This window comes from Melanotaenia boesemani, chromosome 8 (assembly GCF_017639745.1).
Source record: "Melanotaenia boesemani isolate fMelBoe1 chromosome 8, fMelBoe1.pri, whole genome shotgun sequence".
Taxonomy (NCBI): Eukaryota; Metazoa; Chordata; class Actinopteri; order Atheriniformes; family Melanotaeniidae; genus Melanotaenia; species Melanotaenia boesemani.
In genome coordinates, this window is record NC_055689.1 from 12,440,225 (window position 1) to 12,462,251 (window position 22,027).

At 38.1% G+C, this 22,027-nt stretch overlaps 1 protein-coding gene across 3 annotated transcripts in view; it reads right to left on the bottom strand.

The window, feature by feature from the left end:
* Window positions 1-22,027, bottom strand: part of astn1 (astrotactin 1) — a 400,574-nt gene that overhangs the window by 203,408 nt on the left and 175,139 nt on the right. For all 3 annotated transcript variants that reach the window (XM_041992000.1, XM_041991999.1, XM_041992001.1), the window contains 2 exons: window positions 15,943-16,137; window positions 293-420 (listed from right to left, as the gene is read on the bottom strand). In XM_041992000.1, coding sequence (XP_041847934.1) covers window positions 293-420; window positions 15,943-16,137 — 323 coding nt within the window. The remainder of the gene's footprint in view (window positions 1-292; window positions 421-15,942; window positions 16,138-22,027) is intronic.

Below are 22,027 nucleotides of genomic sequence, written 5' to 3' on the forward strand. Positions count from 1 at the left end.
ATTTCAAAAATATGATATATTCCCAAAGGTATAAAAGGTGGCATTTACTGCTATAGCTGAGAAAAATATCGACATTCTATAAAGTGTAGATTTACCATTTTAATACATACATTGCTGGGTTGGTCAGTTTATTCCTGAACTGAACCAGATTCTAGATTAGTGACTGGAAACTCAGTGGAGTTCTATGGTTAAAGTTTATGGCAGTGGCTACCTTCTTTCACACACATGAGAAATAAAATACTTGTGCACAGGAGTGCACTAAAGGGGAAAATGATGAAATATGGTTTCATACCCGTGAGGTATTCTGGGTCGGGCACAGGGTCTGACAGCTCCTCGTGGCACTGAACCTCCGTTGGCACCGATGCCACCACCATGCCATCTGGGAGCTGCTGTTCGATGCCTCGGGCAAAGTTCTTCTGCCTGGTGAGTAGAGAGATGAAAGGAGGCTCCTATTTAGAAACATTACAGTTCAGTTAACCAACAAGATTTAAAATGAAGGAAGGAGACAGAAAGGAAACAAGATAATAGTGCAACATAGGAGAAGCTGATTGGAGGTGGTGAGAGTGGGAGAACATAACGCCAGATTTGCAGTTTATAAAATATTTGTGTGTCTTTGTTACTGAAAATGTCAGTATATTAGAAAAAAAATACACATAGGATTGTTGGTCAGATGTTTCTGCTTTATGGACAATCTGACAGATCGAAGCAAACATTTAAGTGAATGAAGAGGCTCGAATTTAACAACAAGACCAGGACTTAAAGTCTAATTCCTTCTGTCTGTTTCTGTTGGGTCAGATGTGCAAAAAAAAATAAATACATTTGAAATTCTCAGTGATGTGTGCACTCTGCGCACACTTCAAAGACTGTGTGTGACAGTAAATAAAATATTTGTTTAGTCATTTGCCACTGTTACTGCCTGACTGTGCACAGTGTATAATGCTTTGAAGTCTGCACGGTGATACATATTCATAGGGTGTGTCCCAAACCGCGCACTTCTATACTTCGGACACTACATTTAAGTGCTTAGTGCGCTGACACAGAAATTTCAGTAAAAATTCAGTGCACTGAAAGTACCCGGATGCTGCCCTAAACTCGGCCAAAAATCTAGTGCGAAACGATGGACACTACACGCACTAAACGGACGCCATCTTGCTGACGTAGCGGAAGGGGAGGGACTTTCAACCAGTTTTTCAGAGCTCTCAGCCACCGACTAAGCGATACCGATGCAGGCGGAGGGTATTTTCAACTGTTGTAAGTATGAAGTTATTTGATCAAAATTCTAATATAAACTGCAGCATGCTTCTTATCTCTTCTATCCCTGATGACAGTTATGGATCTGATCATTTGTTGGAGGCTGCAGTAGAGTTAGCAACGTAAATGTTAGCAGTTTTATAGTCGATTTCGCGGATGTAGATGGGCTATAAGTGTTAAAAATGATTAATGCTATAGGTTCTGTGTGTTTATTCATGATTGTTGAACCTCCAGATTAAGCACTGCGGGGTCTCTGGTGTAAACGAAATGGTCCTTGATCTGAAAACTGATCTGGAAACACCGCTGGTTAGAGAACCGGCCCGTTTCCATGGTACCGCTGACTAAGCCGTAGCTGATTGTACATCACTTTAGATAAGCGTCTGCAAAGTATCCATAAAGTACATATACATAATAATGTTTGCTTTTATATAACCTGCCATTCTGTGTTCACCGTAGGTCACTTTGGCATCAAACTACAGAGCCAGCAGTGGCACTGAGACATTTACCACCTGCGGGCTACGATGCTGCTGTGGAGAAGAGGAGGTGGCAAGAGAGAAATGTTTTAATAAAAAGTTTAAATAAAATGTTTTCTGCATCCCTGTTTTAGCGTCTTCATTACTGCATTTCATATTTTAAATGATGATTTCCTGTTGCCAGACGTGAACGGTATCAGTGTAAACACCAATGAAAACAGATGTATAATGTAAAGTACTTTAATTCAGTTAAGATGTCTTTGCATATTTAAAAGCTGTTTTTTAGTGTTTTAAATTGCACTTTATACTAACAAGTATGGGGGAGACATGCAAAGACACATGAACGTGTGCTGATGGTTTCTATTGTCAACTGAGATAGATTAATACAGTGGAGGCCGCGGTTCTTTGTTTCACTAATGAGGCCTTTTAAAAGGCATTTAATAGCTGGTACGTCACTACCGGTAAGTGCAAAATGTTAGTGCTCAATTTGGATTAGGACTAACTCACGATAGTGTGCACTACAGAAGGTAGTGCTTAGTGCGCACTACGCACTACCTTCCAGTGCACTCATGCAAGTGCGCGGTTTGAGATACACTCATAGTCACTTAAAAGGTACAACCTAAAATGGATTTCAATAACTTCTATGTCTTTACGTTTATTTTGTTGTGTGCGTGTTGTGCAATTTCATTGTTACTGTATTGGACAGATGTCTTTTTTTATCATCACCTTTCCGGTTAAACTTTATATGTCACTAATAGGTGCAACAGTGTCCATGACCATATGAGGGTGCAAAATCAGCAGGTTCTACAAAAACTGAGATTTGAACAGCCAAATCATAATTAGGCATAGCTTTTATCCGAAAACCTACAAAGTTATAGTACAGGTGAGTTTGTGTGTATCAAATCATTTCTCAGACCAAAAACATCATAAAATATGAGTAAAATAGGGGTGTATGGTAGGAACTGGGATACTTTTAAGGTGAGACCCTCTCTTGATATTTTTTATTTTTTATTTAACCTTTATTTAACCAGGTAAAAATGTTTGAGAACCAGTTCTCATTTGCAAACATGACCTGGCCAAGAGGCCCCAGCAGGAATAAATAACGTATATACATACAAACATACAGCTGTGCATACACAAGAACCACAACACAACAATACAAAAAATACACCTAACAACGCAGAGCAAAAACAAATATATAAAAATGAAAGGGGGAAGGGAGTAGGTTTCAGTATGTGGGACAGATCTATGTGAAAAGATAAGCATAAGTGAGAGTCAGCATCGTCAGCAGGAACAAGTGTAGACAATAATCTGTTAAAGTCTCTGTCTAAACAAGGAAACAGATATCAGAGATGGAAGTTTAAGAGTGTTCTGCGGTGTGTTCCAGTCATTTGCAGCGGAAAAGTGGAAGGCGTTACGGCCGAAAACAGAGGAAGTTTTGGGAATAATGAGCTTAATAAATTCGGATGACCTGGTGTAATGAGTGCTGTGAGCGGAGTGGAGAAGAGATGACGGATAGATTTAAAATCGGAACTTTATAGATGTGGTGGAAATGGACAGAGGTTATAGAAGAGGTTAACAGAAGGTGAAAGATGAAAGCTAGAAAGATAAATCAAATATAGATAAAACGGCAGACTGCAATACGTAGAATTTGTACTGACAGATTATCACAAACAGATCAATATACACTAATAATCACACAAAGTTGTGTATATGGAGGTGACTAACTCAAATTAAGCACATCCTTTTGCATCATGTTGATTGTTTTAGGGGAAATTGGCTCATATTCAGTCTGAAAGCAGGCATGTCATTTATTTTACTAAATGTGACTTCTGGTTGAACTCACTCATTCTCACTCTCAAAGTCACTTACATTCACAACAGCTATTGTTTTACTCCTCCAGGAATCCATAGTTATTTTGACCCTTGTGGATCACAATAATGAAAGCTTTTTGTAACCTTGTATATTATACGGAAGTAATTGTTTTATTGAATGTTGTTGCCTCAAGGCAGCATTGATCAGCTTTTCCGTTCTGATCAATTTGGAGTGGAAACGATTAAAAAGAAACATGTTAGATGCTATATCCATAACAGATTACATGGCTGGCATTCTTGCAAATAAAGAATGGTTTTGAATATAATAAACAAGCTAAATGTGCCACTGATAGGTTGACTCTCTTCACCAGAGTTCTGTTTCCAGCCCTCTGCTGTAAAAGGTGCTGGTTGCTATTGGAAACCAGCTTAATGAGAGTGGTGAGACTGGACACAAACCATAACAGCCATAAAACCAAAACCATGGCTTACAGCATATTAACCGCCTTGTAAAACTCAAAAGATATGCAGAATGTTTGTAGGATTTTATTTTTTATTTCATTCAGTTTCTTTTATCGATCCATTTGACTCAGTTGGTGCTTCTTTCACATATAATATGATGCGTATGGGTTTAACCAAAAATCCTAAAAGCAAACTAACAACTTCACCAAATTCTCAGAAGTCAAATTTAATGTGTGTCTACAAGAAATTGTCTTCAACTTCTCCTCCAGGGAAGTCTGGCTGACTTTAATGTTTGTTTATGCAGCATCTGACTTGCCACTTCTTTTTAGCAACAAAAATGAAATAATATACAGAAATGAAATAATAGAAATGCAAAACAAACATTATTTTCTATGTTTAGAAACTGCTAGATGAATGATTCATTGCTGCTCTACCATTGCTACTTGCTGTATGTTTTTCTGCAAGTAACCATATCTGACACAAGTTATTTAATTAAGCAAGTAAGACTGAGAGCAACTGAATTAGATTAAATGGATGTTTTTCCTCAGTCACAGCCCACTTCACAATAAGTGTATATTTATTAAAAATAAGTGTTGATGGTCTTGGGCCTTGTAAACATGCATTTTAGTGGTCATTAAAGCTACATGAAAGGTCTTTGTGCTTCACATTGCTGACAGTTTTCCTGTTAATATAAACTACATTCCACGCACTACATAATTCGTGCAGTGTTCGAAGGGCTGAGCTGATGGGGAAAAAAAGTAAAGGAAATACAAATATTTACAAATCTCAAACTGCTGCCTGTGGGAAAGTCACAGCTTTGGAAGAGCAAAAGCCACTGGCTGCAGTACAGACAGTGCTGGAGTGCTTGTGTCAAATACAGAGTAAAAATAACATTATGTTTGCATGGTCATGGTGGCCACGGGTGAAACGGTAATTAGAAATCTGTTAATCAAGGCAGGGTGGGAAAAGGGTAAACTATTCTGGCAGTTCTTCATGCAACCCAAAACATTGGTGTGATGTAAACAGAGTGCTGGAAACTGCATAGAAACTGTGGAGGATCAAGATAATCACAGTAATCATGATGCTCTTGTTCCATGTTTTCCCTAAAAGCCTGATGAAAAGTATCTAAAAAGGTAAAAGTTATAAAAAGCCTGAGGCAGTTAAATTTGAGATAGAATCACTGGCAGCATGCTCTCCATGGTTTTCCGGTTTCTCTTTTTGCTGCAGAGCAAAGCTGTTGGCTGGTTGCAAACTTAATGTTGGGGGTGTTTTTGCCCTCGATTTGCTATTCCATGAACATCTACTGATGCACGCAAATCTGTTGCCCTCGTCTATGCTTATAGACCTTCCCTGGTGAAGACAACAGCCAGCGGGGGTGACGATTGCCCTTGCGAGACAGGATCAAAAACAACCCCTAGTCCTAGTTGAAATAAGTTTTTTGAGTTCATGGAAATTCAGTGTTAAAAAGGCACTCAACACTCAGTGAATGCATGGATGTTGACACACACACATGGATGTTTTGCACTTCTCAAAAAGATTCATATCCATTAAATGCTATTATCGGTATTTGATTGGACCCCCTCAAAAAAAGTCATTAGCTACAACAGCAACAAATAGTTGATCTCAACATTTTTAAAGAAAAGCAACTTTAAAAAGAACCACACAAGAATTACAGCAGGTTCTACAACCAACTTTGAAAGGCTGTGCACACATCCGCCAAGAAAATAACTGAAGCATTTACGGGAAGAGTCTTCGGTTTAGATTTTCTGTCTGCATTTTCTGCACAATACTATATGGATCATCAGTTTGCACTGAAACGTAGCTTGTTCTGAGCTGCACCCCCAAACAACAAACAACATTGGTCGGGATTTTATTACAGCAGAGTCAAACATCTGTCATTTTTCCACTGAAAGTAATTATGCATGATTTCAGCTGTCAGTTTAACAAAGCACACAAATTGGGAGCGTAATGACTGAATCTCAGTTGTTTTGCAGAGGATGGTGATTTTTCTTTTAGAAGCACGCTAAGTGGGACATGGGCCTGGTTCCTTTCATTGCATTCATGTCTGACAATTTTCACAGCTAATTTTGTTAGTGGATGACATGTAACATTTAACAACCATCTGGCACTGTGAGGATGTCATAATTCATTTTTCTCTCTTGAAGTTCAAGGAACTTCTTGTAAAACTGCCAAAACTTACTGAAGTCATTCTCTTTCTTTTTCCTGTTTCATAAACTATTTAAATGTGACATGTGACAACACACTTGGACACTTTTGTTTTGCATCAACAACCCTTTCACTTTTGTCTCATTTTCCTCTCGGTGATTCCCTCCATGTTTACGCCCAATAAACTCGCAGCTTTCAATAAGAGACAATGTCGGCCACCAGAACCCCCCTCCCCCTCCCACCCCCGCAACTTTCATTAGTCTGTAGCAAACATGTTTCATATTTTAATTAACTGCCTCATTTGAAGTGTTTCTCTTGAGGGTGTCATGTTTAGGGTGTGGTTCAGCAATCTGAGTCGAGCCAAAAATTAAAGATGAAGGTGAAAGGAAAATGATGCTCACACAAAATAGTAAGGACAGAAGGGTGGGGGTTGTCAGGTAGGAGCGTGGTCTTAATCATTGATCCCGAGCAGCAAACAGAATGAGAACAAAGGGCACTAAAATATTCATTAAAACCTGCTCTGAGCTTGTAGAGGAAGAGAGGACTAAAGAGAGGAATCCTGAGAGGAGGCGGGGGAGGACAGTTAGGAGTAATGAGAGGAGGTTAGCTTTTTAACATCTTATTACTGGAGTCCACTAGCTCCCACAGAGACAGAAAGACAGAGACCCTGTCACTGAGCTCATAATTCCAAGTCAGATCATTTCGAGCTCGGTGCTCCCCGAGATGACGCTCTGATAGGACGTCCTTCCTGGGCACAGGCGCATGTCTCAGGTTGCTTTGCAACCAAAATTATCTTGTGCCCGCCAAGCCAGCTGCTCATGACAGGAAATGAAATGAATAAACTTTGTGTTATTTTTCCAATTGAAGAAAACAACCTCACTGCACAGGGAGGCTGGGATCCATTTCCCTCAGCAAAGAAAATAAAAAAAGGGCTGGTGAGCTTAAAAGATGAACCATAAGGGAATCATGTTGGGTGGGAAACTCAGGCCTGTGTGTGTGTGTGTGTGTGCATGAGTGTGTGTCGATGCTCTTGGGAGATGCAGCTGAAAATGCTGCAGCTTTGTGTGTGAACGTTTGAGTGCATGCGTTTATGTGCAAACCTGTACAACCTGGCTCCCTTTTTTTTTTTTCTTTTTCTAGGTGAAAGAAAAACCTGCACACCACTTGCACCCCCCACCCCCACCCCACCCCACCCCAACCTCTGCTGCTCCTCCAGGCAGTTGAAAGTGCAAAAGCACGAATTCCTCAGCACGCACGCACGCACACACACACATACACACAGACATAGAAAAACAGTCATACATCCCGGATAAATAAAACATTAGCAGAAACATCCATTGACTTCATATGTGTTTACATTTTTTTGTCCATCTGTGGATGAAAGGGGGGTTTTGTTTGAGGAGAAGGTGGGTTGAACAAAAGAAAAAAAGGTTATGTTTTAGTGAGGAAAAACAAAGAAAAAAAAAGGGATTTTGATACTTTTATTTATAAAAGTTAACATGGTGATACATGCTTAGAGTAAGAGAAAAATAACAAAAATAACAAACCTCCACTGGTGGTTAAACAATATTAAATTTTGACTCCTGCTTTTGACTGAGTGATAGAGACAGATGCTTTGTGCCACTCCAGCACAGCGGGAATGGGGTTTCTGAAGAGGTGCCAGTAAACATCACATGAAGGTTTCCTTTCTCTCCCTCCCTCTGTCCCTGCTCCTTTTCTCAAAGGCAAGCAGGATGTCTAATCAGGATGTGTGAGGACGTGGGTCACACTGCTGTTTCACTTGCATATTTTAGTAACTAATGACTAAGTCAATAGCTGTTTGCAAAACTGCATCTTTATTCCCACTAGAGGCTGATGAATAGACGTGAATGTTGCACAACTTGATAGAATTCTTTGAGTAGAGGTTTTTAAAGAGAAGACAGTTAATTGTTACCATGGTAGTCAGAGATAAGACCTGGCATGAATAAAAACAAGAATAAAAATTGACTATTTTATGGTTAACATGCCCTCCGTAAACACCTTTTAATGTGTTGTACACTATAAGAATGGGTAGCACTGAAAACTGCAGTATCACAGTCAACATGCTGTAACAAATCTCAAGCTGCTAAAAATGTTCTGAAGTAATTGTTTTGGGCTTTGAAACACCAAAAATGGGTTGGAATTTTAAATCCTCAGTCTGCTGAGGATTTGAATATCCATAAATATCCATCCCAGTGGATCAAGTTGGGCCATGAAAAGTGCAGCAGAGTTTTCCTGCTAGCTTAGGGGACTAAAACTATTGTAGCCAGGCTTTCATTTAATAGCTAATAGCTGAAGCTATTTTCATTTTAAATTAAGAAAATAACTGGAAATCAGACGCTGACCAGTCCATTGACAGGCTTGCTAGTTTCTCCACAGGATGGTGCTACAGACTATGTTGCTTGTTTAATTCAATAGAAGAAGTAGTTGTCCAACTGGAAGCAAACAAACAAACAAACAAACAAAAAAAAATAACATAAAAACAAAAACATAGACATGGGGGAAATAAGGAGAGCTGTTCTTCAGGAGTTGTATCTTTGAAAATATTTTGGATTTAATCAATTACATCTTGGAAAGGGTCAGTCAGTCAGTTTATTGTTTGCAGGTATACTGGAGCTTATAGTTTGCGTTGTCATATGACATCTGTTATGTTGGTTACATAACTCCTAATTCCCATATCTTCTTTTAAACAAGAAAAAAAAATAATAATACAACTAATAATGGATTTTTTTTTTTTTGCCAATTCCATTTACCTTTATTGTATTTATGTCTTCTAAATGTGACTTTAAAAAAATCAGGGAACATGGCTGTTAACTTTATTAGAATTTACTTGGTTGAGTTAAAATACATTAATTGACAATGCTAAGCCAGTACGTCAGACAGAGGAATTAAGTGTCATTGATTTGTTTTGTTCAAAACTAAGAGTAAAGGCTTCCATGTTTAATCATTTATGTCAACAGAAGCCGATGTGACATGATGAGAGTGAAACATCTAGATCTCAAATGATGTTACTACCTTTCAAAACTCTAAATGTTTACACTCAAAGTCCATTTCTAAGAAAGTAAAGTAAGAAAGTTTGGACTTTCTACACAAAATGTACTGAACACTGACTTGTAAACATAATTAATCATTTTCTTCTAAAAAAAAATATCTTACACAAAATACAGGCCATCCAGCCAGAGTAAATTATCCAAGTGTTTAAAGTGGATATTTCCTCTTTCCAAGCCTCATTCATGTTTTTTTATGGACTGAAACCTCTGAAGAACCAAAGGAGACATTTAACGGCTGTAACAGTTACACTTTATGCGGTGCCTTTCTGTGTTTGCAATATATTTTGACTCCCATCTAATATTTTAACCCATTAAGAATAGATGCAGAATTAGTGCACCTGTGTTCATGCATATGGGGTGCCCCAAGTCACACAGTAATGGATTAAATCGCAGTTTTGCGATATCAAGACATTTCTCATGCAGCTCTGTGAGCAAGTCCTTCTTGCAGTGTGCCATTAAATTTGACATTCAGTTTCCATGGGGACAGATTTGCCATCTCTTGCTCTGCATGCAATTCCTGTAGGCATATTCCAAATTAAACAAATTGTTCCAAAAGTTCTATTTATGTCCCTGCAATAAACTGAATGCTCTGAATATACTAATACCAGAGCACAAACGGGTCTCTCGTATGTAGCTGTGATGCCCCTCTTCCTGTGACTTTTATTTAATTTTACATTCAAGCGTTCATCTGGTCCAATTAAATTCAATTTCAGCACACCGGCTCCTGGTCAGCATTTATTTGCTAGCTGCTATTTCTCATAATTAGGCCCTGCATTAACCATGCCTCCCAGCAGAGTCTTCCTTCCTCTTCCACAACCTCATCGGCACAGGAAGCATTTGGTGTTTGTCAAAGTCTGGCTCAGACAGTGCTCTCCATTCACAAGCATTTTCAAATGAGATCAGAGCATTTGAGATTTAGATTCTTGATGATATTAACTTTCCTGCCTCATCCATCCCTCCCTCTATCAGACTCTGGTGGTGGTTTCCTAAGTGGGTGCTTTGCCTCCGGTGGCTGAATCCTTGTACAGCCCACATTTAGTTCCGGAGATGCCTTCACTGACCTTCTGGCTTCCTGGGTTCAGTGCAGATGATTGCAGCATGCAGACCGAGATAATTAACCGCCTTCAAAGTACTTTGTCCGCATCAAACCCTGGACAAATAATTAAAGGGACACAGCTTGACCTGCATGATTTAAAACATAAGCCTCACAAAGAGTTACCTTGTTCTTTGAGCATTTGCCTGAGATTAGGGGAGATGTCTTGTTTTGTTTTTATAGAGGACAATCTCAGACAGGGACAAGTTTTATTATCACCATTCTCTAGTTTATAGGAAGAGAACCAGCATAAAATCTACCACAGAATCATTGGCCCATCATGAGTAACCTTTGCAGATGTCGATTCAATCTGATATGCTTTCACGAGCTGTGGAGATATTTTGGTATTGTGTGACCTGAACCATATTCCACCCTGAGAAAATCCATAAGTAATGTGCTGTAAATGGTTTCTCTGAAAGCCGGGGAAATTAAACATGACAACGGAGCTGTCCCTGTTCGTAGAAGACTTCTGACTAAATATAGACCTTTTTAGCTTGTGATCTTCTAAGTAAATATCTATTCACAGTCATTTCTTCATCTCTTCCTCTTTGATGTCATATTCACAGGTGAATAGAGAAATATAAAAAAATACCAATACAGTAGTTTGTGTTCATGAGCTGTATTCCTCTATAATATCAGTTTTTAGATGTTGGTGTGCTTTAATTTATCCCAGTGAGTGTCTTTACACTGTTAACCTGAGGTTATAGCTGTGTGTAGCAGCATATTAACTTGTTCTGGTTTTGTGATCAGAGACAAAGAAACATTGTTGGATCATTAGCTGGATGCACTGTTGCAACGGGTGTCTGACTAAACAACTCAGTTCTGAAAGACAGATTCACTCTGCAGGCATGTTTCCTATTTTGGTAAGGACTCAAACTAAATAGCGCTCTGGGATCAAAATTCTTGGCATTGTGTTCTAAAAATTAAGCAAATTGCTGTGAGGGGATGTTTGAACTGGCACATCCTGAATACTCAAAACAAGGATAGTCAGGGATTCTTTTTTTTGTTTTTTAATCTTCTGATACTGATACAATTTTCTGAACAATTTTTAACTTGTCCTGATTTTTTAATAATAAATTTATAAATGTCTATCAGTGTTAACGTTCCTCTTCCTTTAAAAACAACTTAGTGCACCAGGCTGTAATGCAAATAAAAGGAAAAAGTGTGTTTACCAAGTGGTAACCTCAGCTAGTAAAATGTGATACCTATGCGAAGTGCAAAAAAATTGCAGTTCACCCCTCATCCGCTAGGGACTGGCTCCAAAACAGAGCAAATCCTCTGTTTAAAGCCTGGTAGAAAAAATTTAGGATTTTAGGATTTTAGGATTATTAGGTCAAGTTTACCTTGATGACAACTGTGAGGCGGATCAACTGTTTTTCAATTTGTTATGCACACAGTGCAGAAATAATGTTGTTATTTAATCTTGAAATCTGGCATAATTAGGAGTGTGTACTTTTGATTGACAGGTATCCAATGCCCGCGGCAAGAAAGGAGAATGCTGCACAACCGCAGTTTTTAGCCGGCTAACAGCGCGTCTTAGCTTGAGCCCGTCTACCTCCGTTAGCTGGTTAGCTACCGCTAGCTCCGGATTAGCTCGGTTAGCACTTAGCTACAGGCAGCCCAGAGTTTGATGGGTGTCAATCATCCACCTTCACAGTCTCTCTCTCAGCTCCACCTCTTTGCCCCTTTTTTAATTTTCCAGGAATGACAACACGTGTGACGCTGCCAAGATGGCGATGGTGGGAACCGCCCAATGAGCTTCAATTCAGCTCTTCAGAAACCTACGGGTGACATCACAGAAGATCTTTTATATACAGTCTATGGTGTATACAGATATACTTTGAACTTTAGTTCAAAATAAACACGCTGGAATATATAGTGCAACAAGTTACTTAAGTAGTGAAAGTTTTTAGCATAAAGTTTTTAGGATAAACTTTGTGCCACTGGGAGCAAATCTGAATTCTTTATATTTGAATATAAATCATTCAATTTGAACCTGAATATACCTGTTTGAATAATTGGTTTAAAAACTGAATCCAAATGACCATATTTGATATTGAATCTTTGTTTTTTCAGTGTGTATTGTGGTAAAGTTGAAACATTTGTTTCAATTGAGTATTCATCCAACCATTCATGTTTTAATGACACAAAACAACTAAACGATGTCTAAAATACAAAAAGGACCTAATCTTCCAAGGTTGCGCCCTCCTCTGGCATATGAAGGTCGCAGAAAGAAGAACAATAAAGGGGCTTGATGATACATGATGGTTATTGCATTGATTATTTAATATCAAAATGGAACAGATATGGAAATATATATATATATATATATATATATATATATATATATATATATATTTATATACACAATATTTCTATGTGTTAAAAAAACAATGACACATTTATTGATATCAATAGGCTATATTACGGCAACTACCGCTACAGAAACGGCAAGTGCCATTGCAGGAACGGTAGCAAGAGTGGCTGGCCTGGATCTCAGTGTCTCTCCATTTCGGGACGCAGACTGGAGGCTGGAGGTCTAGAAGTGATGCAACACTAATGAAACACACAAGAGGTGGATTTCCTTTTATTTATTTATTCTTATACAAAGTTTTTTTTTAAATTGTTGTCCCAATTTCTGTCAAGACGGTCTTTATTTCCAGTAACTCCTTGTCTACCTGGTTAAAAGCGGTGATTATGTCCCTCTGCACTGCCCACTCAGCTGGAGCACCCAGCAACTAGAAAAAAATATTATTTAACGCTAAATAAACTGGAGCCAATCTCAGATGTATCTGTACATATATTTTATAAAATAAAAAAAATTACCGGCATCATTACTGTCATTTAGCAGACACTTTTCTCCAGTGCTAATCACCCATGTAAGATTTGAACTTCGGTCTCCCGACTGGGATATCAAGCCGTATGTTCCGATACCTCTGGCGCGTCATCCCTTCTGACACTGTTATGACAACCTCAGCCACCTGCTGCCACTATTCTGCCTTTCTGACACAAGCAATGCCCACGCCGTGCCCACCAATTAAACATTTTTACGTTTGTCAACATGGTCCATCAGAATATCAGTCTCACACCCTGAAAAAATCCACTTTTTCCCTCCTTTTCTGCTGCCGAGCCATCATGGAAATGATGTGATGAATATGCATTACAGCTGTCCACCTGACCTTTTATAGCCACCTTGTGGGCGTGGGAAGGCGTTCCTTCACATGCGCAGCCTTTAGAATTGATTCCGATTTATAAACGGAAACAGGCGTAGGATGTGCGTGCGCACGCTTTGATAAATCTGAAAGTAGAAGTGCGCAGCATTTCCTTTTTGCGCCGCAAATGTCACCTGTAGTTTGCTTTGCAGTTTGATAAATGAAGCCCCTTGTTAGCAGTGTTGGTAGTAAGTTAAGGCAGCGGACTCTCCCAAAATTGTAATAAAAATCCCAGTCCTCTACAACTCACAGCTACTAGTAACGTTACTGTGAGCCCAATAAACTTATAGTGGCGGCTGTGCTCGCTTGCAGTCCCTCCACACATGTCTGTTTATCACCTGAAACAAGGTTGCAGATAATATCGATATGGAAATAGTCTGTAATAGTAGAAGTATTTGTGTGTGTATGAAAGAGAGAGTAAAATTCAGTTAGTTTTATTGCAGGGAAGCATGTTGAGGGGACGGCTAGAGAATAGCTGTTGTGTGTTTGATTAGGCCACATGAGAAGCCACAGAAACTGACAGCAAAGAAGTGTCTGTCACAGAGAAAACCTTCGAGCAATAATGGCTGTTTAACTTCCAAGTTAGTTTACAGTTTTCTGTGTTGATTGAGAGATCTCAAGCAGCAGAAAATGGCATATTGTTAGATGAAGTATATCTGGAAGCTGTCGTTGATTCTTGTAAAGAGGAGCAGGATATTTCTGTTCAAGACATATATAGGATAATGGCATCATAAATCCTAGGCGAACTGCAGGGTGTTCAGGGATGAATAGTCTCTCCTATTGCTATTGTATTATTTTTTTCAGCTACAGTAACATTAATTGTTGGTATTGTAGCAGCCTAGTTTTGAATGACAGGGTCCCTGCTATCACATGTAGAATCAGATGGCAAGAAGCTGCTCTTCGCACCACAATCTGGTGTTGCTCAGTTGGGACTACTTGAGTTGAAACTTACCTTTCTTTGCAAATTTTATTTAACTTTGTTTTATTTACTTTATAAAACTTCCGGAATTTATTTATTTTTTTATTTAAAGGTTCAGTTTACTTTATAAGCCATGCTGCTGCCCCTGGAAACTTCCTGCACTCCTTGTTTGTTTGTCAAATAAACATATGCTTAAAAAAGTTTGAATTATTTAAAATCTTGACCACTAATAATCAGTATCCGCCCTGAAAATATCGGTCTATCTCTCATCAAGACAAAAATTAAAAGTCGTGATCCTTACCAGGTCCTAAAATTAGAATGAAGGTCGCAGAAATGAACACATGACATATTATGAGATGTCATTATTTCTTTAGCGATAAGTAAGCTAAATGCTTAGGTGAATAGCGGCCAGGTGCTGCTAATCAAATCTGTTTGATTAACTGATCATCAGCAGGTGTGAGCACCTCTATAAAAAGCAGAAGTTACTGCCTTTGGCTGGCTTAAAGTATTCAGGTGTGTGTGGCACACTACCAATAAGTAAAGAAATAATGATCTCAGAGAAGCAATTACTGCTGCCCATCATTCTGGGAAGGGTTATAAGTCCATTTCCAAACAATTTGGAGATCATTACTCTACAGTAAGAGAGGTTGTTCATAATTAGGAAACAATCATGGAAGGGCAGTAAACTTTCTGGGAGTGGACATCACAGAACATTCACAGGAAGGTCAGAGCACACGCTTCTCAAACACATTGTAAAAACCCAACAACTACAACTCAGTTAGCATGTTTAATGTTAAAGTTCAGGACTACATAATTAGAAAAAAAGACTGAATAAGTGTGGTGGTTTTAGAAATGTTGCCAGGAGAAAGCCTCTACTCTCTTTATAAAGAACATGGCAGCAGAGTTTAGCTTGTAGATTTGAACCTGAATAAATAAGGATTTTATAGCTGTGTCCTTTAGACTGACAAGGCCAAAGTAGAGATGTTTGGCCACAATGTTTGGCGCCACGTTAGGAAACAAAAACAGCATATCAGCACAAACGTCCTACGGACTGTCAAGCATGGTGGTGGAAAACTGATGATTGGGTTTGTTTTGCAGCCATAGGATCTGGATGTCTTATAATAATTTGATTAGACCATGAACAGTGTTCTAGTGTCAAATATGAAACCATTTGTTTGACAGCTTTATCTGTTATGCTTTTTTTTTTTGTTTTGTTTTCTATATTTAAATCAGACATCCAAATATTTACTACATTATTTTCTGGACCATGACTATCACTCCAACTTTATCCTCATTTTATGTATTTTAAACATCCACTTGAGCCTTTTCAAACTAATTTATCCAAACAATCTTAAAATATCCTAACAGACAATGATCTATTGCAATGGAGCCACACCCCCAAAGCCTTCCTAATGGTTTACCTGCTGATACAAATGGCAGAAAAATGTTCACACAGGCTTCGCTTTAACAACAGCTTGTGTGTTTACCTGAATGTGGCCTTTAGAATCTGTCCGGAGGTGCTTTCCTTGGTGTGGTTGTTGTATCCGTAGAAAAGGTCTCCAAACACAGTCTGGTTTGCAGGGATATCTGTTGCTTCACCACAGTCTATACCCTCAGTGCAAGCTTCAGATAGCGGCAGGCACGACCTTCCATCAGGACCACGCTTGTAGTCCTCAATGCACCTGGAGTGAATGAAATTATACAAATTTAAGTGATTAGAATTAATTGTTCCTGCTTTTCATGCCTTAATTAATTCATTGAAGTATCTTCAGGACACAAATAATTTACCAAAATCATACCAAGAACCCATTGACTTCAATGCCTTACAATTTGGGATGCACTGATTTTGGCCAATTCCGATATCCAATATTAATTTAGTTGCTGTGGCCGATAACAGATATTGTCTGTCTGTCTGTCTGTCTGTCTGTCTGTCTGTCTATCACACATATATCTATATATGTGTGTATATATCTATATCTATATATATATATACATGTGGAAAACATCAACTTCTGTGTTTTGCATTAAATGCACACTTGCCACACCATTTTGTGTATTAAGGGGAAAAAACACCGGATTTGTGAAAATTTATGTTCTTGAGTTGTGTGGCTTCCATCAATCTTGTCTATTGTGCAGTGAAAGACAGTGATGGGACCCAGTTTGTGGATATATGTTCGCCAAAATTATTTTTTCAACTAATGCGATCAACTCTGTATAGATAAAGTCAGAAGCAGACTGCTGAAAGTATAAAGTATAAATTAATGCTAAATATACAAATTTAGCACTGCTATTCAGCAAGAACACTTGATTTTAATTAGGGTTGAGAACTAGTAACACTGGTGTCAAACTGCGGCAGAGTACTTTCTTATTGAAGTCACAAGAGGCCAATCTGATATGAAAGCTCTGTTCTTGTTAAGAACAAAATATTCTAAGCAGGCATACAGGCATATCAATGATCTGTGTCATTTTGCCACCAATGTGCTAATCTTCAGGGGGTGGGACCTGGTAGAATGGAGTGTGGTGTTACATATTCACTTAGTGCTCAGTTTTTCTCACCTGAATCTGTACTGAATAAACCTTCATCTGATGTATCCAAAATACCCTTCATTCAAATGGCAAGTACTAACTAGAATTCCATTCCTCAGATGTTCCCTTCTGCATTTTGTTGGGTAAAGATAGCTAAAACTCAGACCTCACAAGTCACTATAGAAGCATTTTATCAATTCCACTCGACTTACACAAAACGACTCCATTTCTAAAGGGAGCTGGAGGCCATAGACATCCTGGTGTGTAACACTCAAAAATTAACCAAAGGCACACAAGGTAAAGAAGTGAAACTGGGGGATGGGGTGGGGTAAGGAGAGGACAATCTTTCAAGGATTTACACTATAGGAGACCATCTCCCCCAAATAGCAGATAATGAAAAGCTAATGCCAGCCTCCGATGAGAAGTGGAGGATTAGCCACATCTCCATTATGGGAAGAGACAACAACAAAAACGCCGCTGTTGAGAATTAAAGCCGCACTTTGTATCACCCGCTTATATAAATTTGACATAAAACACCAGGCTTGCAGCATGATGTCTAATGGTAAGATGACAAAGGACTGCTGTGTTCAATTAGAAGAGTGTTGTTCATGGAAATGCTTATGTTTCGTGTTTACAGATGATCAAAAACTGACCTTGGCAGCTTTCCATATTCATACAATGTACAGGCCTGCATGTTAGTACCACCACTGAAAGTTGATTGGCAGAGAATATAAACACTTCTAGCATTTCGTTCAGTTTTAGGTCAAAGCTCTGCATATGCACGCATGTTTTGTCATTCTGGCTGATTAGAGCCCTGCAAAGATTTAACAACTAATTAGGCTGAAGGAAAGTGGCAAGATGAGGTCACAGACTTGTGACAGTGAAACCAGCTATGTTTTTAACAACTATTCTTCCTGTAACAGCAGAGTGATCTTATACTTATCACATCCAGAAACCTTATGGTTTGTTGTCTACTGCTAAGTAACCAATTCACTGCCAGTTGTCCTCCATGAAAATTTAAAAAAAAAAACTCTGATAAGAAAAAAATATCTTACCCTCTACACTTCTCTCATCCAAAACCTTCTTTCAAACATATCATAATAAGCACATTTTCTACTCAACACTTGCATTTCTACCTGGCATTGTTCCTCCTGTTGCTTTCTATTTTCGGTACAAGCATCTATGATGCTGACACATAGTTCACTTACTAGTTTTAGGTCTACATAAAAGCAATAATTTAGCTTCTCTTTGGGAAATTTGAAGAGAAAATCTGCCACAGTACATGGAGCAAACTGGACACCAGTATAGAATGAATTGCTCACACATCCAAAAAACAAAAAAATATTATATGTGAGTAAAATTGGTGTTTAGTGGATTTAGTTGAAGGTAAAATGGTTTTGCTTTAGTAAAGGGGTTAGGCTTAGACAGACTGACACAAAGACAAGCAGACAATGACAAATTTGACAACCAGAAATGGAAAGCTCTAATCTTCTATTGGACTTTTCTTCAAAATGCACTACACCCTTTATCATTCTTGCAGCCCAAACACACTTTTTTTTACGACAACAGCATTCTGTAACAGAGACAGTGGCAATGTGCCCTGACATGCTGCTAAAATTGCTCGAGAACAGTTTGGGGAACGCAACAAGGAGCCTGTAGTGTTGATCCTGCACTTCAAACTCCCGCAAATCCCAATCTGATAGCATATCCATGGGATGTGGGAACAAGATCAAAACCAGACGGATCCCACAGGTTCCACGGATCAGCTGCTTGCATCTTGTTGCCAGAAACCACGGGACAGCCACAAAGGTCCTGAATTCTCCCATGTGTTGGGGCCATGAGGCACCTATCACAATATGAGGGATGTAATGTTTGTAACCGAGCATGCCTCAATGACCTCAATTTTGGATTGAGATAGAAAAGATCCAACTGACTTTGATTGGGGGGTTCAAAGAGTGTACAGAAGGCACTGGAGGTTTCATAAATTGTTGATGAGAATGAAAAACATGCCGATTAGATGCCATTGCTGAACACTTGTGGTGAAAAAAATACAGTTTTTCCCCATGATGCAAATGATTAGACTCATGCTCATTTATACACATTTCTGAATGGATTCGTTATTTTTGCAGTTGAAATTTAAGCAAAGTGTTTTGTAACTTGTGTTTAATCTATATATAATCTATAAGATGAATATCTAACTTTTCAAGCCCATCTAAAATAGTATTTTCAATAACTTCACAACAAAGATCATGAATAACGTGCGCAACACTGGCAATATCCAAGTGACCTTGAGCTTCAAGGGGGTAGTGGCAGATTTTAAAAGGGTAGCACTTTATGCTAGAAGACAGCTTATAATTTTTGATAAATATCAGCTATAGGAAATTTGCTGTAAGTTAAAGCCTTACTACTAAACTTTGTCAGATTCTTACACTTTGACCTCTAAACAAAGGGTAATTTTACATCCACCTTGATTCCTGTCTCCTCTCTGAGCTCTCTCCAGCCAGTAAAAGTCAGTCCACTGTCGAATCTCGTCTTATATTTTGCTCTGTCCCTTGTTTTCTTTCTTTTCCTCGTTCCCTCTGATGATGTCCTGCTGCATTGCTTTGCTGACCTAACCATGGTGTATTTTTAAAATGGTCAGTGTGTTGATATCCAGTTGCTAGCTTGTGACATAAAGCAAAACATAGCTGTCACATGATGCCCAGGGCTGGAACAAAAATTTGTGAAGTGCAGTTTCTCATCCATATCTATATCTTATATATAAGTCTGCAGATAAAGATGACTCAAGGGATGTGTCTAATTTACAATTAATAAAAGTCAGAAACAGAGTTTTAAGTTTAAAAACTTATGAGGTTTGGCTTTAAAATAGCCACTCTAACAGTAATCTGAGTTAGATCAATGAAATGAGACTGATTATTTTGTATATATATTTGCCTCTGGTTCAGTAAAACTTGCTCAGATTAAATTTTAAAGTTTTGGAATCTGTGAGATGTGAGCTTTCAGTAGAGGTGTTTGTCCATGTTCATGCTGTCGGATGGACACGAAGAGATTTAATTTGTGTTTATATATTATTTCGGACTTTGTGTACCTGGTCTTTTAATTGTTTGTTGTCTTAACTGTGTTTGGTGGTCATAAAAATGGTTTTGCTGAGCTGTTAACTGAGATCCTGGACTTTTGGTGGAGACTTTATAGTTACGTTTACAGACCTGACGTTACACCCGTAAAACTGGATGTTAACCCATTAGGTCCTGGTAGCTGAGGGTGCAGGCACAAGAGGTTCATGACTTTTTACCTTTTAATTAGTAAATCCTGAAATTTTCATCCTTCTTGGTCATAAATATTTGATTTTATATATACTAAGAAATATTTTAACTTTTACTGTTTAGGCAAGGCAAAGTAAATGTATTTGTATATTACATTTCATGTACAAGACAATTCAAAGTGCTTTACATAAAACATTAAAAGCATCACAGCAGGGTACAGGAAGCAATTAAAGTACATTAAAAACAAACTTTAAAAGAAATAAAAGAAATTAAGTAAAATCAGAAAGAAACAAGCTAAAATAAAATAGATAAAATGCAAGAAATAAAGTCCCAGTGTGGGGAATTTAACAGTTTTGATAAAAGGCAGCAAACAGAAAAGTTTTTAACCCTGATTTAAAATGGCTGAGCGTTTCAGCAGACCTGCAGTTTTCTGGGAGTTTGTTCCACATGTGAGGAGCATAAAAACTGAACGCTGCCTCCATGTTTATTTCTGACTCCGGGAACAGAAAGTACATTTGATCCTGATGACCTGAGGGATCTGGTTGGTTAATAACGAAGATCCTGAATGTGTTTTGGTCCTAAACCATTCAGTGCTTTGTAAACTAACAGCAGGATTTTGAAGGCAATTCTTTAAGGACTGGAGTTATATGTTCTACTTTCTTGGTCTTAGTGAGGACTTGAGCAGCAGCGTTCTGGACTAACTGCAGCTGTATGATTGACTTTTTAGGGAGACCTTAGTCTCAATCCTTTAATCCTTGATATGTTCTTTAAGTGATAATAGGCTGACTTCACTATTGTCCTAATGTAAATGCTAAAATTCAGTCCATGCATCCTGACAAAAAATGACAAGACAAATATCCAGAAAATAAAAAACAAAAAATATTACTAGTATTTTTAGTGTCATTATGTTGCTGAAATTCAATAAAATTATTCCATCAAAAAACTGAAAATTTGCTTTAAATCTGCATTTGTTATTAAATCTATATTTAAAAAAACATTAGGTAGTTTTTTTTTAGCATTTTAGCCATGTATTAATACCACAATTTGTATTATGTATTATTATTACTTGCAGCTCTGGCGCCACAGGTTGCAGACCCCTGATTTAGTGTTTGTAAAATTTACTGCATTTTCTTCATATATCTGTAGGCCTTCTTTTAAAGAAAAAGTACACTTTGCGCATAATAATGCGATCAATCGTGATTAATCGCAACATTTCTACCTTAATGAATAGCTTCCAGCAGAGACGTCCTGATAATTCTACAAGCAGCAATCTTTCAGCAGTCGATCTGGATGTGTGTGTGTGTGTGTGTGTGTAGTTAAAGTGCCTTAATATATAACTGCAGATACATAACTGCTTACAGGAGTAATAGCAAACAGAATCAATATTACGTTATAGTACACTTAGAAAAAGATATTTAAAAAAAAAAACATTAAAATCGGATTAATCAGGACTTAACTCAGGACACTAGTGCGATTAAATATTTTGAATAACTTACAGTCCTAAAATTTATTTATTTATAAATATAGATTGATAGATAGATGTAGAGATAGAGAGATATATCCTTTTTGAGGTAATAGTTTATGTTATAATAGCTAAGGGATTATGTTTAGGATATCGGGGATGGTGGTGTCCAGCATATTACTCCATCTTTCATATTAATGGCTGCAGTTATTGAAAGATTTCCCCTGCCTCCTAAAGATATTACTTCAAAGTGCTGGTTAATTTGCAAGATCCCCTGCTTATCCCCAAAGTGCTGATAAAGTGATGAAGAGACTTAATATA